The sequence below is a fragment of the Myotis yumanensis genome, unplaced genomic scaffold (assembly GCF_028538775.1).
Source record: "Myotis yumanensis isolate MYYU_CA2020_CCGP unplaced genomic scaffold, mMyoYum1.0.hap1 SCAF_18, whole genome shotgun sequence".
Classification (NCBI taxonomy): Eukaryota; Metazoa; Chordata; class Mammalia; order Chiroptera; family Vespertilionidae; genus Myotis; species Myotis yumanensis.
The window spans coordinates 5,483,789-5,508,306 of NW_027223769.1; the positions used below are offsets into that span (position 1 = coordinate 5,483,789).

Below are 24,518 nucleotides of genomic sequence, written 5' to 3' on the forward strand. Positions count from 1 at the left end.
TCTCTGTTTCTCGCTTTGGCTGCGTCCCACCTATCCCCCCCCCCCGCCCCCCAGTCCTGCTACTCCCCCAGATCTCGCACCTGCACCTGCAACTCGCCTCATCCCCACTTATTGGCCCGCCTGCCCACTTCTTTTTGTATCGCCCCTTTCTCCTCGTTCGGATCTTGCCTGCTTACGGGATCCTGTACCTAGCCCGCCCGCTCCCGGTCTTGGACCTTCTCCACGCCCTGCCCCGCCCGCCCCTTTCCCTGTCCCCTCCCGTTTCTCACCCAGAGCTTGCTTCCCGATTTGCCTTTGCTCCCAGTTCCTCGACCTGCCCCTTATCAGCGATCTTTTCCCCCTGGACCTGGACCAGCTGCTCTTCCCGAGCCTACGCCTCGCCCCGTCCCTTAGAGACTTTGCCTTTCGATCTCTCCTGGCCCTGCACCTATCTTCATTCAATGACGGGGCTATCACCTTTTCGTCTCACCCCCTCTGCTCACCACCCCTTTCCATGCTCTGGACTCAATGGGCTCCACGCCCGGCCTCTTCTCGCCCTGCCCTTTCTCCGCATCTCCCCGCCTCCGCGCGGTGCCTCTGCTCTCCGCCCTCCCCTTGCCTCTCCCTCCTCTCCTCCCCCTTCGCCCGAATGGATGGCACCAGGCACCTCCCTTTTCTCCCCACCCCGAGGTACCAGTCACTTCGGTAAAACCGGCCAACCGTCGCTTGGCCGCTCCAGCCCCGCCCGCTTTCGCCCGCACTTCCTCAACCGCCCTCCGCCTCGCGAGGCCCGGGCTGGGCTGTCTCCACGGCAACGCGCCTGTGTCAGGCTGGCGGCGCGGACTGGCCAGCAGAGGGTGTTGGAGACGAAGTTTGTGATACCTACGCGTGCTTCTACCCAATCAGGCTTTTATATTAAAAATGCTACACCTAAAAAGAGTTTAGTCTCCTTGTGGAAATTAATCTGACTGCAGTTTAACACTCTCCTCAACAAAACAGAACAAAGGCAGCCATCGTGTAGCGTTATTGTGGGAAGTCAATAAGGTGACACCGGAAGAGTGCCTGGCACAATAAATAAATATTCAGGTTAACAATTTCCATTTATATCCTGATGCCTAACAAGGATTCAGTCCATGACTTTTTAAAATCCTCACCCGAGGATGTTTTATTATTATTATTATTATTATTATTATTACTATTATTACTAGAAGCCCCATGCATGGGGTCCTGCCACCTGCCCCCAATTGGGGTGGGGGGCAGTCGGGGGCGGGGAAGATGGTGGTTGGCTGGGCACCTCTCCTGGACACCTGACTGATGGTCCAGACCTTGAGCAGTTTTCCTCCTGATCACTCATCATTCAGGTGCCTGGTCTATGAAGGCTGGAGAGCGTTTACTTACTTAGAATCACTGATCAGGGTGGGGTGGGGGACCACAGGGGGGAGGGGCCACCCCACCATCGGCCAGTTGGGCTGCAGTTTGTGTCATAGCCACTGTTATGCCCAGAGTTCGGGGTCCCCAATAATCCACCACCAGGGAACCTTTTCCGATGCAAAAGCAAAGGGTCTTTTATTCAAGCTCGGGACTTGCCCCCCGCCCCCCGCCCCCCGCCTCTATTACTGGATGCAAGAGAGAGCCCCGAGTTCCAAGAGAACAAAGAATTTATAGGGCTTGGGGTTGGGGGGTGGAGGCACACTCTGACCACTGATTTGGTCGATTCCGGTTGGTTGAGTGAGGGGGGGGGGGAGGGGGGCGGGGGCTAATAATGCAAGGGCAGGGTGCAGCTAGGGTCTGGTTACACAAAGACAGGGGGGTGGCTAGCATACTCTTGGCCTTGGGCTAGTTTTCCCCACTTTCCCATTGGCCGAGATAAGGGCAGGCTGAGTAACTGATACATTCTGCAGCTTTTTCTTGGAAGAGGGGTTAAGGACACAGCTGTCAGTCCTGTTCTGTCCTTTCAGCCACTGGTCATTCTGGTCGTTCTGCTGTTCGGTCGCTTGGCTTTTATATATAGATTATTATTGATGAGAGAGAGAGAGAGAGAGAGAGAGAGAGAGAGAGAGAGAGAGGAGACATCCATATTAGAGAGAAACATGGGTTGGTTGCCTCCCTTAGGCTACCTCACTGGGAGTGAATCTGAAACCTAGGTATGTGCCCTGATCGGGAATTGAACCTGCAACCCTTTTGATGTGTGGAAGACGCTCCAACCAACTGAGCCACCAGGCAGACCATTACTTCTTGATGAACTGCAAAGCTGACTTTACGCTAAACAAGTAGTTTTCCAACTTTAGTGTGTATTAGACTTGCCAGAAGAGCTTGTTCAAACAGGTTGTTGGGATCCACCTCCTGAGTTTTTGATTCAGTAGGTCTGAGGTGGGGTCTGAAAATGTGGTACTTCTAGCAAGTTTCCAGGTGTGGAAGCAGGAAAATACAATTTCCTCCCACCTCTCTAAGTTCTTCTGACTTATGATTAGATTAATATTAGACAGGTTATCAGGAGAAAAATGCCACAAGTTTATTTCAGATGTACATGCAGGGGTGCCCTAGAACAGCAGGCCCAAAGAGGCTTGGGGCAGTTGAGGTTCATATGCCATTCTGGAGCTAAGGCGGTTGTGGTTTGCCACTTCTAAGGCAGGAAGGCAATTCACGTGGAGATAGAAAAGCAGATGTTCTGTAAGTAAATGTTTGCTGAGCCTTGTTTAACAATGGGACACAGAGAGGACTCCGGTCAATTAAGCTTTTCCAGGGTCCACCCTGCTATCACACCTGGTTCCTATTGAATTGTAGTAGTTATCTCTGACGATAGCTCCCATCCCGTCAGGAGCAGGTCCTCTATCTCTTGTTAAAAATAACCAGCTTGAAATAATCAGCATCTCCAAAGGCATATTTTTAGGTGGTAAACTTTGGTGCCCCCCCACCCAGGTGATGCTGATACTGACGGTTTGGGCCCACACCTTGGGAACCAGTGCTCTAAAACCTTTCATGACTCCCTGGAACTTCAGGGAAACCTCCAAAGCTGGTTTGCAGAACCCTGCCTGTTGGCCTTCCTATCCAGCTCTTCTCTTTTCTCCCTATAGGTGTATGTAGCCCACAGCCTAGTTACACAGAGCAACTTGAATTCCTGGGTGAGGCGTGTTCTCTCTCCAGACTGCGCATGCTGTAGCACCTTCTGAAACACTTTTCTCTACTTTGTCGGTGGCTGAACACTTTCCTTCCCTGGGGTCTTGTGATACATGGCCAGGGTTGCGGCATTAGGAAGGTTGAAAACCATTGCCTACTGGGAGTCGAGCCTACAACCTGGGCATGTGCCCTTGACTGGAATTGAACCCAGGACCCTTCAGTCTGCAGGTTGAAGCTCTATCCACTGAGCCAAACCAGCTAGAGCGGCATGCACCTTTTTAAAAATGTCTCCAACTGAACAAGGTCTGGTTTCTTTTTCAAGAAGGGGAGAAACAACTGCCTCCCCGCGAGCTGCTGACTTTAGCATGGTGAGGAGACAGAAGACTGTGAGACTGAGAAAGAGCTCGACAGTATGTGTTTCTGAACTCCCATGGGACAAGGTGACCAATCAAAACCTTGCTCAAATCCATTTTGCACTTCTGTGTGACCTTGGACAAATCATTTGATCTCTCTGGGCCTCCTTTCCTCAACTATAAAATGTGGTGAGAATGTATCTAACAGTTGATAAGAGGGGTAAATAAATTATGCATCAAGGGCTTGGAGCAGTGCCTAGCTCATAGTAAATCCTATATGTGTTTTCTATTATTATTATTAAAACAATCTTGTGTGCCTTTTTAGCATGATTTGACAATGTTGACTTCTTCCTTCCTAAAATACTCTCATTCTCTTACCAATACTCCCCACCCTCCTGGTTTTCCTACTCCTCTCTGGAACTCCTTTTCTGTCTTCTTTGTAAACTCTTCTCTCTAGTATGAGGACATTGGTTGAAGGGACACTGCTCACCATATGGGGCCTTTACTTAGAAAAAGAAGCCTCCTTTTGGCATATTTAGCCTTGAACTTCAGACCCTATTTGTGTCCACCCTGCCAGTCAGGCATCGCTTATGTAGGTCCCAACATGCATAATTATACATGATGGCCTTGGCTGATTTGTTAATCAATATCCACCCATCCTCCCACTCTTCGGCCTTTCTAATAGAAGCCCAATTTCATTCAAGTATTCACCAGCCTCCAAGCTGAAACCTTACCCCCAGCCTCAGTTCTGGGGAACAGGGGGAATCCTGAAGAATCTAAGCTAATCCTGAATTCCTCAAGACAATGATTGGCTCAGGATGGGCATGTGAGGCAATTTTGGCCAATGAGATGGAAGAGGAAGTCTGCTGGGAGGCTTCAGGAAAAGATTTTCTTGATTTCAGAGACAGCATGGAAAAAGATGCCACTCTCTTCTTGTACTAAAAATTACCACATCTGCTTGTGATGCCTGGGCCTGCAGCAGCCACTTTGGGGCCATAAGGGGAGTCCATGTGGGAGCCAAACATTCAGCTGAGGGTGGCAGCGCAGAGAGGGAACCTGGGGTCCAAGACTCTCCTGGAACTGTCACTGTATTATGCCTAGAGCTCTCCCCAACTCTGGTGATGTGCAATATACACTCATCTCATTGTTTCACCTCGTGCCATTCTGGATTTTGTTACCCACTGCCCAAATCTTTCCTTACTGATACAAAATATAAATATCCTTAGGCTGATTTCTCAAGGCTGGTCTTCTCTTTACTCCTACCTCATGGCCTTGGTTCCTGCATCTGTCTCCAGCCTCACCTACTCTGAGCCCCAGCCCTGGGGGCTCTGTGGCCTCCTGATAACTTCCTCTGGGTGTCTTTAGCCCCTCACACTCACCATGTTCCAAACTAGCCTCAGCATCTTCCCTTAAACCTGTTCTTTCTCCAAGGCCCCCATCTCGATTGCAGTTGACCATCCCTTGTACCTTTCCATGGCCTTGTTCCCCACCCCAAGTATATAAGGCCTATGGCCTGTCCACTTGGCCTTCTGAGCATCCTTCCACCTGTACCCCCTCCTGTTGGCTCTGTCCAGCGCCATGATCTTCTGCTTTGTTCCTGCCATAGCCTTCCCTGGGCACCCAGCCTTTGTCTCCCCCTCTCATCTACATCCACAGAAAAGCTGGGGGATTTCCTAAGGCACAAACCCAACCATGATCCTGTTCTGGTAGAAACCCTGCCATGATTCTCTAGTGTCCTCAAGAAAAAAGCTGTTTCCCAAGCTGATCATTTAAAGACACTTAAGAGGGGCCCATGTCAACTACACCACTATCCTTCCCCCATTCACTCCACACTCGTCACAGAAGCTGATGTCTAACATGCTTTCCTACCTCCAGGCCTTTGCATACATGGTTCCTTCTGTCTGGAATGCCCTTCCCATTTGTCTATCAAGACCTGGCTCAGATGCCCATCCCTTGTCACCTTCATAGGGCTTGGGAGAGGTAACAGCTCAGTAGATGGGCCTTTGGTGTAAGTGCTATTGCTGATGTATCATTGGGCAGGGGGCAGGGACAGACAGGAAATCAATTACTTCCTAATTCTGTGTCTAAAACAAGGAACGCCGCTCCCATGCCTCAGTTTCCTCATCTGTGGAGCGAGGATAATATTATATTTTCTCATGTAAATTACCCAGAACAGGGCCTGGTCAAAGCATCACAGAATAACATGGCAGGCTCTGTGAAGTCATCTTGTGAAGTGCTATTATTATTGCCATTTTACAGATGAGGGACCTGAGAATCACAGGGGAAGTGACTGCCCGAGGAGATGGGCAGTATGCAACTGAGTTGGGATTTGAGCCCAAGGAGGCTGGCTCCAAAGCTCACAGAATATGCATTTAGTGCTCCACAAATGGGAACAGCTGTTACAGTAGTGCTGTGGCTAAGAACAGCGTCTTCTGTGCCATTCGGATCCAGACTGGGATCCTGTTTCCTGTTGAGGAAGACTCTAGGACCCAGGCCTCCCCCAGGGCTCTCTGCATGGGTCTTGCTCCCTGGAGACACCTGAGGAAAATCAGTTACACCTTCTTCCCTTGACTACTACTCATATTGCAGGAGTGAGTTCAGTTGTCCCTTCCTCCAGGAAGTCCTCCCTGACCTTCCAAGTTATATTGGGTGCATTCCATGTTTTCTCCATCACACCGCTGACCACTCTGCCTCTGCTATTAAAGTCCTGCCAGTTTTGGGCTCACTGTGTGGAGACGTCTGTCTAAGTTACTAGACTATGAGCCCCAGGAGAACAGGGCCCAGCTACATCACTAACAATGCCCAACATAGAAGAGTTTGGGATGAATTAATATACAGGGTGGGGCAAAAGTAGGTTTACAGTTGTGAGTACACGAAACAGTTTATTCTTGTATTATTTATTAATTATTATATTATTTTCCATATGAACAACTGTAAACCTACTTTTGCCCCACCCTGTGTTCTTTCCACTGACCAGATAAGAAAATGAGGGCTCAGAAAGGACTGTCACTTGCCCAAGGTGTAGTGACTGATCTAGTGCCTGAAATGATACCTGAGCCCAGAGCCTGGTAGAACTGTAGATGGTGAGTTGCTGAGAGAAGTAGATGGAATAAAAGAGTAAGAAAAAAAGAGACGTTGACCGGAACCGGTTTGGCTCAGTGGATAGAGCGTCGGCCTGCAGACTGAAAGGTCCCAGGTTCAATTCCGGTCAAGAGCATGTACCTTGGTTGCAGGCACATCCCCAGTGGGGGGTGTGCAGGAGGCAGCTGATGGATGTTTCTCTCTCATCGATGTTTCTAACTCTCTATCTCTCTCCCTTCTTCTCTGTAAAAAAATCAATAAAATATATTAAAAAAAAAAAAAAAGAGACGTTGAGAGGGAAAGACAGAGACGGTGAGAAAGCCAAAGAAGCACTGAATGTGGGGGAGAAGAGGGAAGGAGCCAGGAGAACAAGCAATGCAGGTGCTTGGGGAGCCCAGGACAGGTACGACAAAGGATGGACAGCTGGTGACAGTGCTCTCATGAGCACTGGCATGTGCCCACGAGGGTCTAGTATGTCAGTTCCAGTCGCATGGTCCCTCAGCCGCAGGCTAGGTCCATCCAGTCTCAAGGTGCCTGCCCCAGCTACCTGGGGATGGAGGCGTAGTTGGTGTGGGAGCTGGTGGTGAGTTGCTGGTGTGGTTCTGACTGGGGTCCCAGAATGTCCACCCGATCATCCTCATCCTCATGGAAGCCGGCAGGGTGTGGACTGGGCAGCAGGATGAGCTCTGTGAGGCCATGAAGGTCAGACACATGCCGGACCGTCTGCAGCACCAAAACCATGGCGATCAGACCCAGGAAGAGGTAGGCTGCAAAGACGACAGAGGGGCCATGGGTGAACTCAGAACCTTGGCAGGCCCAGGGTGGGGCTGTGACCCTCAACTTCCCCCTAAGACAGGCCAGGTTCCCCTTGTACCCTCCATGACAAGGCTGTGCCCTGGGTCCTGAGCCAGCCACCCTACTCACCTGTGACCAGCACCTTGTAGAGAGCCCGGTAGGGCTGGCCGGGGGCTTCACCGGGCACATAGTCACCCAGGCCAATGGTGGACAAAGAGATGAAGCAGAAGTAGAAGGCATCCAAGAAGCTCCAGGCCTCCTCAAGGTGGGCAAAGATTGTGGCGGGCACCAGGAAGCAGGTGGTCACCATGATCCCCAGCAGAACCACCAGGTGCCAGCGGGCCAACCGCCGGGAGTCCCAGCCCCAGCGTATGCTCAGCCAGGACAAGGGTGCATGGCTCAGCAGCAGTGACAGGCGCTGGGCTGAGGCAGTCAGCAGCAACATGGTGGCCGGCACGCCCAGGAGCGCAAAGACAATGGAAAATGCCTTGCCCGCATCAGTCAGCGGTGTTGTGTACCCATAGCCTGTGAAAGTAACAGGGAAATCCTTCTGCCCACTTGGCACCTACTTGGGGTCTGTGGCCATCCTAAGCCAAGACCTAATGTTACCCTTGAACTTGCCCCCCATTCTTTCATTTCTGGTCACCCTTGACTTCCTTATCACTCACAACCACTTTCTGTCAGTGAATCCCATTGTCTCAAATTTCAAGTAGATCCCAAGTCCATCCACTTCACCCCACCCCACCTTCATGTCTACCCCGTAGTCTCCTCCCTGGCCTCCCTCCTCCACCTCCACCCTTGCCTTCACAGTCTGTACCCCCCATGCAGCCAGAGGGGCACTGTGAACACCAGTGTTAAGTCATGTCCCTCCCCTGCTCAGAGCCCCCTGGTGGCTCCATCCCACTCAGGAGGAAGGACAAAGTCCTCATCATGACCCTCAGGACCCACACAATCCAGCAGGGAAATACACTCCCACCTCAGGGCCTTTGCACTATCTGTTCTTTCCCTGTGGAACACCTTCCTTCAGGTTTCCACAGGGCTCCCTTCTTCTCCAGGTCTTTGTTCAAACATCACCTTCTCATGAGGCCTTCCCTGACCACCTTTATTTTGTTGTTGTAATCCTCACCTGAGGATATTTTTCCATTGATTTATTTAGAGAGAGTGGAAGGGAGGGGGAGAGATACACAGAGAGAGCGCCATCTGTGTGAAAGAGACACATCCATTGGTTGCCTCCTGAATGTGCCCCTACTGGGGCTGGTGGAGCTGGCAACCTGTCCTTGATGGGAATGGAACCCTTCAATCTGTGGGCTGATGCTCTATCCACTGAGTCAAACCGACTAGGTCTAACCACCTTATTTTAAATTTTTACAACTTCTCACCCAACTTTTTTGGTTTGTTTTCATAGCACTTAACACTGTCTAACAAACTATATGATTTACTTATTTGGCTACTCTCTGTCTCCCCCATTCAGGTGCCATCTCAGGAGGGCAGGGGCTTCTGTTTGCTTTGTTCAATGCTATAGTCCTGGTATCAGGCACAGAGTGGGCACTCAGTCAATAGTCGAAATAATAAATGAAGGGTGCAGGCTCAAGTCTGGCTCCCTCCACTCTAAAATGGGTGTGACAAGCCCCAGTGACCTCCTAGAGGGCCGTGAAAACACATGACCACAGGACCATGGGTGTGAGTTCTGCAAACTGTAACATGATACAGGGGGATTCAGGTGTAAGTGAGACTGGCTCACTGTTTTAATGTATAATTTAAAATATCTTTATTTCCCAAATAAATCAACCCAAAAGGTCAGAGATATGATGGGGGTGATAAGGGGCCTGGTTAATGTTGAGGTCAAATGTTTTTAGCCCAAAAGACTGCAGATCCAGCCCTCTGATCAAAAATAACATGTGGAATCGTGCAGATGAACACATCTCCCATACAAAGGGATCTGATTTTTTATATACTCAAAAAATTGAGAGTAAGGGCTGGAAGAGATTCCTGTACACCCATGCTCATAGCAGCATTCTTCACAGCCAAGTGTCCATTGATGGATGAATGGGTAAACAAAATGTAAATATATACAATGGAGTATTATTCAGCCTTATGAAGGAAGGAAACTCGGACACATGCTACAACATGGATGAATCTTGAGGACATTGTGCTAAATGAGAAAAGCTAGTCGAAGAAAGACAAATACTGTATGATTCCACTTATATGAAGTATTTAGAGGAGTCAAAATCAGAGACACAAGTAGACGGTGGTTGCCAGGAGCTGGGGAGAGGGCACATGGGGAGTTGGTGTTTAAGGGTAGAGTTTCAGTTTTGCAAGATGAAAATTGTTCTAGAGATGAATGGTGGTAACGATTGAAAACAATGTAAATGTACCTAATGTCCCTGAAGTGTACAATTAAAAATGGTAAATTTTATGTGTATTTTACCATAATAAAAAATTGGGGGGGGGGGGAAGACTCTCTGGCTTTCGCTGTACACATGGCCACCTGGAATAAAGACATTCCCTCTTTAATGGGGTTTCTCCATTAAAACCTTTGTATTAATGAGGGCTGGAGCCATAATGAAAAACCTCAAATAATAATTGCGCAAATAAGATGCAGCTAGGTGTAATTAGAATAATTTCTGACCAATGAGGCATACATGAAAGAAGCAAACAAGTTCCAAGAAGTGTCCTTAAAGAGAGGGAGGTGCCACCCTAGCCGGTTGCTCAGTGGTTAAAGTGTCGGCCGTGGACTGAAGGGTTTCAGGCTTGATTCTGGCCAAGGGCGCATGTGCAGGAGGCAATCGGTCAATGTTTCTCTCTCTCTGGCTCTTTCCCTCCCTCTCCCTAGGGTGAGGATTAACAACAACAAAGAAAACACACACACACACACACACACACACACAGCCATAAAAGAAAGGGAGATGCCTATCCCCTTCTTTCTTCTTTCTTCCCGCTGGCTGAAATAGACAGAAAGGCAGGAGCTGAGCAGCCACCTTGGACCATGACGTGACCTCGGGATGGAAACCCTGCACCGAGAGTTATGGAGGCGCTCTGACCATGCATCATCATTCCAGAAATAGATTTCCATCTTATTTACGCAGCTATTATTTGAGGTTTTTCATTTATGGCACCAACCCTCATTAATACAAAGGTTTTAATGGAGAAACTCCAGCAGTCAGCTGAAATGGCAGGTATGCAAATAATCTGAGTCTCAACTTGCTACCTCAAAGAGCAAAGTTCAAATCAGTTTTTTGCCATTTATTCCCTACATGACCTTGGCCCAATGACTTTCCTCAGAATCCTGCAAAATGGGCTCATAAAAAAATGTCTTCTTCAAATGCAATAGTAATAACCCTACCAGGGTGGATTGCAAGACATAAAAAGAGTTACCATGGCAGTCATGCTCACTTCTGGGGTGCTGACCCCGCCATCTCTGGCCTCAACTGGAGCAAGTCTGCCTGGATCAATTCCAGGCCCCAGGCCTTTCTCAGAGGGCTCGGGCCTGACAAGATCAGAGGTGCCGTGGAAGAAGTCTCTCTGAAAGACTTGGCTTTTCATTTCTCAGACTCATTCAGAGCTCCAGGCTTTCCCACCAATAACAATGAAAACTGAGGCACAGAAAACCTGTTATTATCCCCAACCCTTCAAACTTACAAAGACTTCCTCCTGACCAAACTTTAGTTAGGCTCCTCTTGACTAGGCCGTTTTAGCAAGAATGCTGTCAGTTTAGGGAGAATTCCTCCACTCTTGATATCTGATCACATTCCTTATTCTCCACCTTTGAGAGCTGAGGTCTTGGCCTTTTGCAACAATCCCATTAAGCCAGTAAATAAGAATCCCCTCTTTCTTAATAATTTCCTGTCCACTGATCCCCTCACTCTGCTCTCTATCTCCAGCTGTCTTTGTTATATTCAGAATTGAGTTCAATCTCGCTCCCTTATTGCAACAACTTACCATTTTTAACAAGTATCTGAGTAATTTTTCATTTCAGTATACACACATCACTCCTCTTCATGCAGGCTTCAGAGGTAGTGCAGTGTATTGGTTAAGAGCATGGGACTCTAAGGCCTGATCGCCTTGATTCAAATTTCTACTCTACACCTTCCTGGTTGTGTGACCTTGGACAAGTTGTCCAACTTCTCTGGGCCTCAGTTTCTATTGCTAAAAAATAGGGCCAGACCCGGCCCATGTGGCTCAGTGGTTGAGGGTCTACTCATAAACCAGGAGGTCAGGGTTCAATTCCAGTTGGAGCAGGTGCCTGGGTTGCAGGCTCGGCCCCCCACCAAGGGACTGTGTGGGAGGTAGCCAGTTGGTGATTCTCTCCATCATTGATGTCTTTCTCTCTCTCCCTCTCCCTGAAATCAATAAAAATACAGTGTATTTATTTTAAAAAATAGGGCCACTAATGGTACCGGCTTTACAAGGCTGTTGTGCTGATTGAGTTAAAGCCCATACGTGGCAACTCCTCTACCAGGTTTTATTATTACTGTGAAGTGGGGAGTGTTATTATTCCCATTTTACAGATGTGGGAGGACACTGAGGCCTAGAGTTGAGCAGCGGGCTGAGCAGAAATCCGAACCCAGGCTGTGCATGCCTTGAGTTTGGCTTCTTCATCTGTCCTCTTGGGACAACTTCTCAGAAGCCAGGATCTGGGAGGAGGTTGATGGAGACACTCATGTGACCCAGTGAAGCCCAGGAGCAGGTCAGGCAGGCCCAGCCAGCAGAACAGAGTATAAAAGGAGCATCCAGCTCTGCTAACAATGGACTTGGTTTGCTGGTCCACACAATGGGGCACCAAAGGCAAAGGCCACCTGCTACTGCAGGCAGGGAGGAGGAGTTAGGAGTCTGCGAGGCCTGCCCCAGCCCCCATCTCTCCTCACCCCCAGGCCAAATTCCAAGCAAAGAGAGGAAGAGGGAGTTTTGGGGAGGGGATGTGAAAGGACCAGCAGAGCCTTGACAACAGGGATTTCCCAGGTCTGCAAGTGCTGAGGTGGGAAGGGATGTCCCGGGTAGGGCTGCGGGGAGGGGGTTGGTCCTACCTGAGGAGGTTGGTTTCTGGTTTGAAAAGGATCCTGGGTCCAGAGGAAAGGTGACAGGCACCGGTGGGGGCATTTTCTGGATTACAAATGGGACTGGGAGGGGATTCCTCAGGCGGAGGGGGATTATGAGCCTGAGGATGCCTGAGAGGACATGATGAAGGTAGACAATGCTAAGGAGATGATGGGACAGGGTGGGTGTCTCGGGTCCAAGGGTGGAAAGTGGTAATGGTTTTGACTGGACACTGGGGAGGGCTCTGGGATACAGGGGGTCTGGAGTATCCTTGGTCCAAAGCAGGCTGTGGCACTGTTAAACAGGGAGTTCCCAGCTGTGGGTTTAGGGATTGGAGTGTTTCCTAGAGCCTAGGAGATTCCCTTTCTTGGGAAATCCAGGTTGAGCAGGGGTAGCAAGTGCAGAGAGCAGAGTTCCTGGGCTGGTATCGTGTGATGGTGTGTGTGTGTGTGTGTGTGTGTGTGTGTGGTGGGGATTCTGCTCTCAATGATAGTGTGTGTGGAGGGCACTGGTGTCCCTGATAGAAGGTTCAGGTGGTTCTGGGGCTTTTGCTGAGAGTGATGAGTCTCAACTAGGGGTTCTCAGGTTCAAAGAGGCCCCCATGGGGAGATCCTGGTTTGGAAAGCAGTAGGGGTTTTGCTAGAGCCAGTTTTGAGATTGGAGGGGAGGGAGTCCTGGCTGGGGGGCTTCGGGAGGATAATCTAGCTCCCTCCACGATGGTTGTCTTTCATACATCCATAGTTAGGGGCTACTAAAATGGAATTCCAGGTCCAGAGAAAACCAAAGTGTCTCTATTGGGAGAAAACTCTGCATTGAGGGCTCCCCGATACAAGGGAGATGTCAAGATGGAGTGGGGTACATGGAGAGGGGTCCTGTATCTGGAGTCAGGGCTTACCTGCTGGGGAGTATGAGTATGAGAGAGGCAAAGGCCACCTGCTACTGCAGGCAGGGCCCCTTTCAGGGTAATGGTCACGATCCAGAGGAGGAGCCCTCTCAAAGGGAGGCCCCAGGTCCTGGCTGAGGGATCTCTACTGGCAGTAAGGTGTTCAGTGATGGCACCCTGAGGGGGTCTGGAGATTCAGGTTTCTCTCTGGGCACCCGAGTCAGGAGGAGGCTGGGACAGGGCTCCCCGAAAGGCTTCCAGGAAAGACCTATCTGGTCAGTCAGGAGACATTGTTTGAGGGGGTGGCATTCTGAGACCAGAGTCTTGGGTGGCTGAGGTCCGAGTCCAGAGAGGGTGAGGGTCTCAGGCCCAGGGTCCCAGGTCCTCGCTGGAGGTTTCTGAGTGCAGTCTAGGCCCAGGGGGGCCTGGAAGGGCCATGTCTCCAAGGGGTGAGGCAGAGGAACAATGTCCCAGATGCTCTCTGGCAGGTACTGAGTACAGCCCTCGTCCTGGAGAACTGGGTGTTTTCCTGCGGGGAGGAGAGGCTTGGCTGGGGGCTTCCCGAGGGAGGCAGATCCCACGACTGTGGATCCCGGATTTTCCTCCAGGGGTTTTGAGGGGATCCCAGGCCCAGACCGGACTGGAGTGATCTGCTGGGACAAGGTTACCTCCTGAGGGCTCCCGAGTGCCCCTGGGGGTGGGTTCTCGCTAGTTTGGAGACTGGGGCGGCGCTCACCTACCCACGGTGGTGACCAGTGTGCTGGCAAAGAAGAGAGCAGAGGCAAAGTCCCAGGCGGGGTCCGAGGCGTTGGCGGGCCCCGAAGCGTTGGCGAGCGCTGCGCGTCCCAGCCGGCCGGCTGCCAGCACTCGCTCCACGAAGGCGTCCAGAGCGGGGGCGGCCAAACACGGGCTGCGCCGCAGCAGCTGCTCCCGCAGCATCTCCAGCTCCGCGCGGAGCCGAGCCTCGTGCGGCCCCTCCAGTCGCGCCACCAGCAGCGCGCCCAGCCCTAGGTACACGGCGTAAGCGGCCAGGGCGCCCGCCAGGAGCGCGCCCCGCCGCATGGCGCTCCCCGGCTCCCACCGAGCCCCGCCGCCCCACTGACCGGCTTCCACCGAGCCCCGCCGCCCCGCTGACGTGGCCCCCGCCTGTTGATGGCCGGGCGCCCAGCTTTAGTTCCGGGAGCTCGAAGCTCGGCCTCCAGCTCCCCAAAGAGGAACCCGAGATGAAAGGGGAGGGGAGGGGCAGGAGAGGGAGGAGACGCGCCCCGCCTCCGGGAAACTGAGGCACGCCCCACCGCCAGGTGTTAACACCGAGAGGGCGGAGCTCAGCACTCCCGGACCCAGGAGACTAACCGGATGGAAAGAGTGGGGCATTCTGCCGTTCCCTCTCTGCGTCCCAGGCGTCCTGATTCCTTTGTTCAGAAAGAGTCCGTACTCTCCTTTCTGCTCAAGGACCGAGAAGTCGCGCCCCAACTCCTCCGGGCCATCTTGCTGGGCTACAAGATTGTGCTTTTCATCAGGGTGCATGGCTGAGGGGACCAGGGGACAAATTGGCATCCAGCCCTCATCCCATTCGCCAAGTCGTGCGCTCTGGAGTGGAGTTGCGTCCACCGGTAGGGAGGCCTGTCTAAGTCACAACGAAGGACACCACAGGGGCAGGTGTCCTCGTGCCCTTACGGACAGAATCGGGATATTTAGCTCCACCAGATCTTTGCTCAGTGCCCACTTTGTGCCCGACCCTTTGCTGAGTGATCCCGGGGAAACAGCAGTGACAGTTCTGGAACCTGCCTTCAGGGGGCTCCCAGCACTTCAACAGAGTGACAGCCCAGAAAGCAGCACAGGCAGTGACCAGGGCTGGGATGGAGGACGCCCAGAGGAGGCAACTACCGCAGCTTTTGAGAAATCAAGAGCTTCTGGAGAAAGGAAATATCTGAAGTGAGAGAGGAAGGATGAACAGGAAAGAGCCAGGGTCTCTTTTCGAGGCAGAATCACAGATCCACACCTTCACTGAAGCGGGGGAATCTTTCCTTCCCTGCTCCCTCTGCTTCCCTGCTTCCCTGCTCCCTCTCCACACCCCCCTCTCTGACTGCCTTCAGGAGAGCAGCCCCGACTCCTGACCACATCTGACTGGCAAAGGAGTGGGGCTCTGGGACCAGTTCAGACACACCCAGATGGTTCTATTTATAAACTGTGGCAGCTCTTAGGAAAGAGCCCAACTTGGGGCTTAGAACTCACAGGAAGAGACACCTGATAATACAACAGCAGCAGTAGGGGCCAGTGATCAAAGGCCCTATGGACACAGAGCTTGTATCTCAACCCCTCCTCTATTATTCCTCTATTAGTCATTAAACAGATGAGAAATTTTAGGCTTAACAATTGAGTAGTCACAAAACTGGTAAGGTGTGACCATGTGAACCTGAGGCAACACAAAGCTAAAATACTTGCTTACTAATAAAAGTATTCAGAAGATGAAAAAATAGTGATGGAGCCCGAAGGACAGATGCTAAACCAGAGGTTCAGGAGAGGAATGGGGACAACTCACAAAGAAAGCCCGAGACTAAGCCAGGACTCATAACTGAGAGACTAGAACAGTCCTCAAGGTCCTCAGAAAAGGCAATGCCTCGGGAGGAAAGGGAAAGCCACAGTGACAGTCACTTGCTGACATTCTTCCGGAGTGCTGTCATTGCCCAGAAGTCACTTCTACAGTTATCTTTGCCTGAGATAGTGGAGGGAAGTGTGGGACAGAAAATGGGAGGCTGCAGGGGAGAGAAAGGGGGAGACCGAGTGAGATACATGGGGATACTGAACGACAAAGAGAGGAGAGACTAAAGAAGCTTAATTCTCCGTGCTTCTCACTTGCAGGTGTGCCTGTGTGTGCTGTGAGTTGCTGGGGGATGTAAAGTGTTTTGGGAGAACTGGGAAAACCAGGTCGCAACCCAAAGCATTTTTTATCATTTTCTGGGGGAATATGTAAAGAGATATTCCTACAGACATCTTGGTTCTTACCCCCTAACTTGCTGAGTATTCTTTTCTCACTCTAAACATTCACTTTAATATCTAAGATCTGCCAAAACTGTAAAGGGCAGAGCCCGCTCCACTCCGCTTAGCCCCTCGGAAATACAAATGGACTTCTTCCCTGCTCCACACCCTTCCCTGGTTCCCGCGTGCTCTCGGCGACTCAAATTGAGCGTCTCTCCAGGGAGAACTCCATTTCCCATCCGCCTCTTCGCTCGACACCTACATTTCCCATCATGCACGACACCGTCTACTCCTAAGATCGTTCCCTGCCCCGCCTTCCTGCCGCCCCGGTCTGGACTCTCGGCTTACGTCACGGGCTTCGAGCCCTCCCTTCTTACCCACAGCGAACGCGTCCAGGCTTCCACGAGAGGGCGTGGCCACTGAACGATCGTAACGCCCATTGGCTGTCGCGTCGCCGGTGGGACGTGGCTACGGGAGCCGGGCGGGCACATTTCGAACCGTGGCTGGGGCGGCGGCGGTAGCAACGAAGGATGCATCCAGCTGGCTCGGCGGCGGCGGGGACTCCCCGGCAGCGTAAGTGGCGTACGTGGCCCGCCGAGGTGATGAGGCGGGCGGGGTGTGGCGGGGCCGCCGCGGCGGTTGGCGAGGTCGCTGCAGGTCGGAGGTCAGGAAGTCAGGGATCTGGAGCTTCGAGGTGTGCACCGCACCAGGATGCCAGCTCCGGGTAGGGGCGCTTTGGGGTCGATTTTTTTACCCTTAGGATATTATTTTGAAAGAAAACAACTTTGGGCAGTATACTGTATGATGAGCAGAAAATCGCGACTTTCATTGATTTTGCCGTAAGCAATCATCCTACCCCTTACCCCTTCGTAGCCACGGGCTGTCGCCTATGCCCTCGGACAGGGTTCGTAGCCCTCCATGAGCGAAGAGGGCCATGGTTATCCCTTATTTAAGATTTGAACCTGTGTTTATTTGGCTGTTAACCTCTTTTTTTCTATCTTTGCGAATTTGTATGTCTAATCTCCGTGAATGTGCGTGCATCTCATCTATTCATTCAACATATCCTGCCTCAGCTCCCCTGTGCCAGCCCTGTGCTGGAATGTGGGTACCTGGTAGTGACCAGCGAAGCACCGGTCATTGTTAACTCTTGTTTGTTTCTGAGTTTGGTGGGAAGACAGCCACTAAACTCAGAAACAAACAAGGCAGCCTGATAATTTGGGGACTAATTAGAGCCATAAAGGGTATAATCAGGATGTGTTGAGGGAGACAGTGTGATGCGCCCATTCCTCCCTTCAAACATCAATAAGGTGGCTGGCTGGTCCTGTGGTAGGTGATGCTGGAAATACAGTGGTGCCCGACAGGTTCCTGACCTCATGGAGCTACCAGTACAGAGCAGAAGACAGCAGCAGGCTTGAGTGATGGACATTCTGATGAAAGAAGCAGCACAGGCAGACGGGTTAGAGCCAGGGAGAGGGAAGCACAATCAGAGTGATTATGGCTGGGATGGAGGTGTTGTGGTAGCCCAGATTAGGCATATGACCCAGCCTGGGGGTGTCAGTGAAGCTTCCTGGAAGAGGTGCATCTAATTAGCCCAGAGAAGGCGATTTGTAGTGAGGGAAAAGCATTGGAGGCCTGTGCTGAGTAAACAAGTAGACAAATGAATTGTGATAACTGCTCAGAAGGGAACAGAGAATCACTGGATATTATGAGAAAGAACAAGTTGTGGCTAGTGTTTATATTGAGGAATGAGAAAGATTTCTGAGAAGGAAACATTTGAGCTGAGGCCTGAGTGCAACACTGGCAGTTGTCAATAGTGGGAAGGTGTTCCAAGGTGATGGATGTTCAAAAGTCTATGGGGGCCCTGGCCGGTGTGGCTTAGTTGGTTGAGCATGTCCCAGGCACCCAGAGGTCACTGGTTCAATTCCTGGTCAGGGTGTATGCTCGATCCCCAGTATGGGGCTTGCAGAAACAGCCGATGGGTGTTTCTCTCATCGATGTTTCTTTCTCTTACCCTCCCTAATCAAGAATGAATATATATGTGTGTGTGTATGTGTATATATGTATATATATGTATATATATGTGTGTGTGTGTATGTATACATATGTATATATGTGTGTGTTTTGTGTGTGTGTGTGTGTGTGTGTGTGTGTGTATATATATATATATATATATATGTATATTAAAAAGCCTGTGGGGGCTAGGAGCTTGGCAGGGTCATGGTCTGAGAGGAGGCCATTGTGACTGAGGTGCAGTGAGCCCCAAGGAGGGGTAAGGTAGTAAAAGAGGGTGGTTAGCCGGGCTGGGTCCTGCAGGGCCTCATAGGCATTAGGATTTTATTCTAAACACAGTGGGCCCTGATCTTAGGCAGAAGACAGGAAATGTTCTCTTTTCACTGAAAAAGATCGCTCTGGCTGCCCACTGGAGAGAACGTTGGTGCAGCTAAGAATGGACAGGAGGACCCAGGGGGAGGACATTTAAGTCAGGTGCAAGCTGACATAGTCTGAGAGGGAAGGGTAACATTGAGACATAGTGGGCAAGAATTAGCGATTGATTGGTTGGATGCCAGACAGAAGGGGAATCGGGGGCTTGGAGACGGCGGTTAGGGTCCAGGGGCAACCAGAGGCCATTGCCAAGAAGTGGCCTACCTGGGTCTGGCTACAGGAGAGAAGTGGTGGCCAGAGACAGAGCCCAGAGCCTAAGGTACACTGTGAAAGTTGTGGGTGTGGGTGAGATTGCCCTAGGTTAGGGCAGAAGACAGGGCAAGGGTGGAAAATTGGGTCACACATTCCAGGGAGCTGGAAATAAGTCACCGATTGAGAGAGACAGATTGGGAATCCATCAGCTCCATGAAGGCAGGAGTTTTCGTCCCTTTGATCATTGCTACCTGCATCAGAGCCTAACACAGGAGGGTGCTAAGTAGGTATTTGTGGGCCTCAGACAGAAAAGAGAAAAAGACAGGCACAGTGTCTCAGACGCCAAGAGTTGGAGGTTGGCATTTGGGGCAATGCACCTAGTGCTGTGAGGACTTGAATTGGATGAGAGCAGAATAATGGACCCGACCTGGTGGTGCAGAGAGCCTTTAGGTGGCTGGTGGGAGCAGGACCCCAAATACCACTGGCTGAGGGGTAACAGGGAGGAAGGACAGGCTCACACCAAAGCTTTTCAGGAAGTGACCCTTCGGCCAGAAATGAGAGAGGAAAAAGGGAAGTGGAACTTGAGGACAAGAGGGCCAGAACCACTGCTGCGTTCTTTGGGACTGAGGACACCTGGGTCAGTTTTCCAGCTACAAATGACTGAGATGAAGAGCTGAGGGGCTTGTAATTGGCAATAGGTGCCAGGCCAAGGGCTGAGGAGTCTGAGTGTCACTTTTCCTTGGAATATTAACCCATTCTACAGAGGAGAGAATTGAGGCACAGAGAAAGTCACGATGCAGATGATTTGCCTCCTACCCCATCCATTGTAATCCTACCACCCTCTATCCTGTACCCACAATGGTGCCTGGCATATAGAAGGAGCTCAATGAATATTGGCTGCCACAGCATTGCTTATTGGTTAGGAGTAAAGGCCTTGGAGCCAGAGTGCTGGGTTCAAATTGGTCATCTCCATATTTCTATCTCCTTTCTCTTACCCCACCCCAATTAAGCACACATCCAGTAAGTCCTGGCCCTCCCCGCTGGCTCCAAAATCTATCCAGAAGCAGCCCATTCCCCTCCCCTCAGTCTCCACTCTCTATTCTGGTCTCCCCCCTGGATCATCAATAAATTCCTTCCTCCTTTCCTCTATTTATAGCCAACATGAAGCCAGAGGACCTTTTTAAAAACGTGAACCTGGCTCTGCCTCATATTATCTGTATGACGTTGAGCAGGGGCCTGAAACTCTTTGGGGCTTGCTTTTCCCATCTGTAAAATGGGGGTGCTAATAGCATCAACACAAATGGGTTGTTGTGAGGATTAAATGAGTTAATCCATAATGTTTAGAACATGGCCTAATATGTGGTTAGTGCTCAGTTGGGGTTGGATTATTGTAATATTTATTGAGCAACCTGGATTGGACTCCTGTTCTTCCCTCACTCTGTTTGGCCCTTTACACAAGTAATTTAGCTTGTCTGGGCCTCGGGTTTCACATCTGTAAATGGGGATACCTACTGATTCATTTAGTAGGTTTTTGTCAAGTGCTAGGTATTGGATTTAGCCATGAACACGACAAAGATTCCCACTTTGGGGACTCACACTTTTGTGGACAGACAGGGGGAAAAAAGAAGTAAAACATCTAGTATCCCAGCTGGTGCCGAGTTCTGTGGATATAAATGAAGCAGGGAAGGGGGATGCCACCTATGGAGGTGCAGTTGTATACAGGATGGTGGGGGAAGGTCCCATTGAGCCAAGACTTCAAGGAGGGCAGTGAGCCATGAGGACACCTGAGGGAAGAGCATTCAGGCAGAGGAATAGCCAGTGCAGCAGCCCTGAGCTGGGAGTATGCCTGGTCTGCTCAATGAAAGCCCATGTGGCTGGAGCTGAATGAGTGAGGGGGAAACATGAAGAGGGATATGGACAGAGAACTTGTTTGTAAAAAGCTTAGTATAGCATTCTGTGCATAGTAGCTATCATCATCATCATCCTTGTTATTTGGATGGATGGATGGCCAGCAGAGCCTGCCTGCACTTGACTGGCTGACCCATCTAACATGAAAACCAGTGCCCCACTGGAGTAAGGTGGGAGGGGGTGTGCCCACAAAATGAATGAGACATCTACCTCTCTCCCCCTACAGCCTCAAAGCGGAGGATCCCTGTGTCCCATCAGGGCATGGCTGACCCCCATCAGCTTTTTGATGACACAAGTTCGGCCCAGAGCCAGGGCTATGGAGCCCAGCGGGGACCCAGTGGCCTGGGCTACCCTCCAGCTTCTGCCTCGCCCCAAGCAGCCTTCTTAGCTGATCCTGTGTCCAACATGGCCATGGCCTATGGGAGCAGCCTAGCCGCACAGGGCAAGGAGCTGGTGGATAAGAACGTGAGTGGGCTGGGCTGGTGGGAGTGGGGGGAAGGCTGGGGCCATGAGGCCAGGGCTTCAGGGAGAGCTCTGCCTCCCCAGATCGACCGCTTCATTCCCGTCACCAAGCTCAAGTATTACTTCGCTGTGGACACCCTGTACGTGGGCAAAAAGCTGGGCCTGCTTTTCTTCCCCTACCTGCACCAGGTCAGAGCACCGCCTACTGAAGTGACCATCCACGGTCAGAGGGAAAGACAGCCTCTGGGTAGGGGGCAGTGGATGGGGGTTGAGTCAGAGTCTGGGGCCTGCATGAGGGGCAGGATGGGTGATAAGCCTTAAGAGAGGGCCTGTGAGCAGGGTAGAGGAGCCCAGCTCTGGGGGCTCTGTCTGCTCCCTCACTATCCCCACAGGACTGGGAGGTGCAGTACCAGCAGGACACACCAGTGGCCCCCCGCTTTGATGTCAACGCTCCGGACCTCTACATTCCAGGTTTCACCCTATTCACCACTGCCCTGCACCCTCCTCCCTCTGGGTGGGCATATCTAGGGCAGAGGTTTGGGTACCTGGAAGCCCAGATGGTCCTTCCTCTGACCTGTGTCTGTGTGTCTGCTTCCCATAGCTATGGCTTTTATCACCTACGTCTTGGTGGCTGGCCTGGCACTGGGAACCCAGGATAGGTAAGAGAGAATGCAAGTGGGTAGGGTGGCACGGGCTTTGGAGGGCTGTGGGGCAGTTGGGAGAGTCTCTTGGTCCCCTCTCTCAGAATAGCCCACTGTGCTCTCTAGGTGTCATACTCAGGGTCACCCCTCTCTTTCCCACCCGCATGTAGTACCCTGTGCAGGGTGATTCTCTAAATTCACCCTCTTTGGCCTCCACCACTAGATCTAGTCTTATCCTCTCCCGCTCCTAACCAGCTGCCCTGACCCCACACCCCCCTGCACCCTGACTTTAGCAGCAGCCAGGAAGGTCTTGTCTGAGAGGCAGGCCTGACCACATCCCAACCTGCTCAGAAGCTGTCCATAGCTCCCCAGGCCCCAGACCAAGCCCCAGCTTCTTAGCCCTGCACTAACCTTCATGAGGCCCTTCTCTGCCCCGCCTCACTCTGCTGTGCCACTCTGGTCCTCTTTCCATCCTCCACCAGGCCTAGCACTGCCATCCCAGGGCCTTTGCACATCTAGTTTCCTTTGTTCAGGAGTATGTTCCTCCCTGACATCATCACCTGCTGAGCATCTGCTCACTCAGGGTGTCTCCACTCCAATGTCGCTTCATTGAGGAAGCCTTCCCACCACCCCAGGCTGGGTCAAGCCTCCACCTCTTGTTCATAGGCCCCTGTTCATTTCCTTTGTGGCACTGAAAATAATTATCATTTGAATATGGCAGAGAGCAACCATCTCCTTACTCCTTCAGGCCTCAGGCAGGTGTCCCTCTGGGAAGCCCTGTCTGACACCCCTCCCGCTGGGTCAGGCACTTCCCATGCCCTGTGCTTCCCCAGTCGCAGCCCTGATATGTCTAGGATGTCACTGAGGACAGATCTGCCTTTCCTGAATGGGACTTTCATGAGGACAGGGCCCAGATCCACCTTGGTCACTGCCGGGTCTCCAGCCCCACCCAACACAGGCTGTCCCCAAGTGGATGTTTAGGGAGGGTTTGAGCAGGCCAATCGAATGACAGCTTGGGTGCCGGCAGGTTCTCCCCAGACCTCCTAGGGTTACAGGCCAGCTCGGCGTTGGCCTGGCTGACACTGGAGGTGCTGGCCATCCTGCTCAGCCTCTACTTGGTCACTGTCAACACCGACCTCACCACTATCGACCTGGTGGCCTTCTTGGGCTACAAATATGTTGGGTGAGTACCACCATCTCCCCTCCACAAACAGCCCCAGCCCTGGGCCTCTTCCTCAGACCAGCCTTCCCCTCTTTCTCCCAGGATGATTGGTGGAATCCTCATGGGCCTGCTGTTTGGAAAGATTGGCTACTACCTGGTGCTGGGCTGGTGCTGCATGTCGATCTTTGTGTTCATGGTAAGTTGGGGCTCAAGGGAGCATGAAGTTGAAGACACAGGTCCCTTGGGCAGATTGGGTTCCCCTGAAGACATCCAAGCAGAGGATGTCAGGTGGAGAGTTTAGACCAGAGTTGCATTGCTGAACTGAGGAGCCCTGGAGTGGGTGCCACAGCTTGGGGTAAAGGAGGGCCTCCTGGAAGAGGGGGTGTCCAAGCTAGGGCCTGAAGGAAGAGAGGAGCCAGCCAGACTGCTAGGGTGGGCGTGTGCTCACCCTCACAGCACTCTCCTTACATGGTGGACTTTCCGGCCAGGATTTTCTTTAAGATGAAAAAAGTTTCAGCACCCCTGACGTAGCTTGTTTGAGGGCTCTTTGTGGGGGTGCTGGTTAAGCTAGGCCTGGGTTTGATCCCAAGCTTAGCTGGATCCTGGGAAGATCACTTTCTCCTTTTCAATCTCAGTTTCCTCTTTTGTAAAATCGGGATGATAACTGCACCTCAGGATACTTGGGGGACTTAGTGTGAGAAGCAGAGGGCACAAACTGGTAACTTGTGGGCCACATCTAATCATCAGATAAACTTTGACTTAGATGTTATTTACAAGATTTTTTAAAAAGGCATTCTGGTTTGTGTTAAAAATTATCATCTGACCAGCGTAAGCAGTGACAGGAACCAGAGTGCAGTTCCTCCCTAACTCACTTAGGGGCCTGGCCTGGGTTTGAACCCTAACATTTTCTCAAGGCCTTGGGAAGAGCATCACCGTCTATTAGATTCGGGGGGAAGCCAGGGAGTCCCAGAAGTGGAGATGAGCGCAGCTGCCCCTGTCGGGGGGGAGGGAGAAAATGGAAACTGCAGAGGGGCAGGGACTGAAAGTGTCCAGGTGCTCCCACTGGCGGGAAGGGCTAAAGGGTAACCTCTACCGGCCCCAGATCCGGACGCTGCGGCTGAAGATCCTGGCGGAGGCTGCGGCCGAGGGAGTCCCAGTGCGCGGAGCACGGAACCAGCTGCGCATGTACCTGACCATGGCTGTGGCTGCAGCGCAGCCTCTGCTCATGTACTGGCTCACCTTCCACCTGGTGAGGTGAGGGCGGCGGGCCCGCCTCTAACTGCTGCTCCTGCCAGCTCATCTCCGGGCCACCTGCCAGCCCACTTTGCCATGGCCCCCCAGCCCGAGACGCTCTGCCCCCGCCCCCACCCCGGGTGCCGAGATCCCCTGGGGCACTAGCCACCCCCCAGCAGGCAGCCTCTCTTCTGGAAACAATAAACCTTCATGAGCCCAGCTTGGGTAGCTCTCCTTGGTGGCTGTGCGGTTGCCCA

At 51.8% G+C, this 24,518-nt stretch overlaps 3 protein-coding genes across 5 annotated transcripts in view; 1 reads left to right on the forward strand and 2 right to left on the reverse strand.

Annotated features, from left to right (window-relative positions):
• CATSPERG (cation channel sperm associated auxiliary subunit gamma) overlaps window positions 1-523 on the reverse strand; it is a 43,636-nt gene extending 43,113 nt beyond the window's left edge. Inside the window, exon 1 of the mRNA XM_070397912.1 lies at window positions 270-523. The gene's annotated coding sequence lies outside the window, so the exon portion shown is untranslated. The remainder of the gene's footprint in view (window positions 1-269) is intronic.
• A 5,848-nt stretch (window positions 524-6,371) lies between these two features.
• Window positions 6,372-14,304, reverse strand: KCNK6 (potassium two pore domain channel subfamily K member 6). Its single transcript, XM_070398126.1, has 3 exons — window positions 13,983-14,304; window positions 7,455-7,850; window positions 6,372-7,297 (listed from the first exon to the last, which is right to left on the reverse strand). Exons 1-3 carry the CDS (start codon window positions 14,302-14,304, stop codon window positions 7,074-7,076), a joined length of 942 nt encoding a protein of 313 aa, XP_070254227.1. The 3' UTR covers window positions 6,372-7,073.
• A 2,382-nt stretch (window positions 14,305-16,686) lies between these two features.
• On the forward strand, window positions 16,687-24,480 carry YIF1B (Yip1 interacting factor homolog B, membrane trafficking protein). Of its 3 annotated transcripts, none has more exons than XM_070399085.1 (8): window positions 16,687-16,794; window positions 20,990-21,228; window positions 21,310-21,414; window positions 21,618-21,696; window positions 21,827-21,884; window positions 22,894-23,049; window positions 23,131-23,224; window positions 24,131-24,480. In XM_070399085.1, exons 1-8 carry the CDS (start codon window positions 16,752-16,754, stop codon window positions 24,284-24,286), a joined length of 930 nt encoding a protein of 309 aa, XP_070255186.1. In that variant the 5' UTR covers window positions 16,687-16,751; the 3' UTR covers window positions 24,287-24,480. The 3 variants fall into 3 exon arrangements, with proteins under 3 accessions (XP_070255186.1, XP_070255185.1, XP_070255187.1); XM_070399084.1 differs by having other exon boundaries at window positions 16,701-16,803; XM_070399086.1 differs by lacking the exon at window positions 16,687-16,794 and adding an exon at window positions 16,862-16,945.
• The last annotated feature ends 38 nt before the right edge of the window (window positions 24,481-24,518 follow it).

Coding starts and splice junctions, on each gene's coding strand:
- KCNK6 (XM_070398126.1), bottom strand. CDS start 14,304: ATGCGGCGGGGCGCGCTCCTGGCGGGCGCCCTGGCCGCTTACGCCGTG. Junction 7,851..13,982: donor CACACTGGTCACCACCGTGG/GTAGGTGAGCGC, acceptor TTACTTTCACAG/GCTATGGGTACACAACACCG. Junction 7,298..7,454: donor CTACAAGGTGCTGGTCACAG/GTGAGTAGGGTG, acceptor TCGTCTTTGCAG/CCTACCTCTTCCTGGGTCTG.
- YIF1B (XM_070399084.1), top strand. CDS start 16,752: ATGCATCCAGCTGGCTCGGCGGCGGCGGGGACTCCCCGGCAGCGTAAG. Junction 16,804..20,989: donor TCCCCGGCAGCGTAAGTGGC/GTACGTGGCCCG, acceptor CTCCCCCTACAG/CCTCAAAGCGGAGGATCCCT. Junction 21,415..21,617: donor TCTTCCCCTACCTGCACCAG/GTCAGAGCACCG, acceptor CTATCCCCACAG/GACTGGGAGGTGCAGTACCA.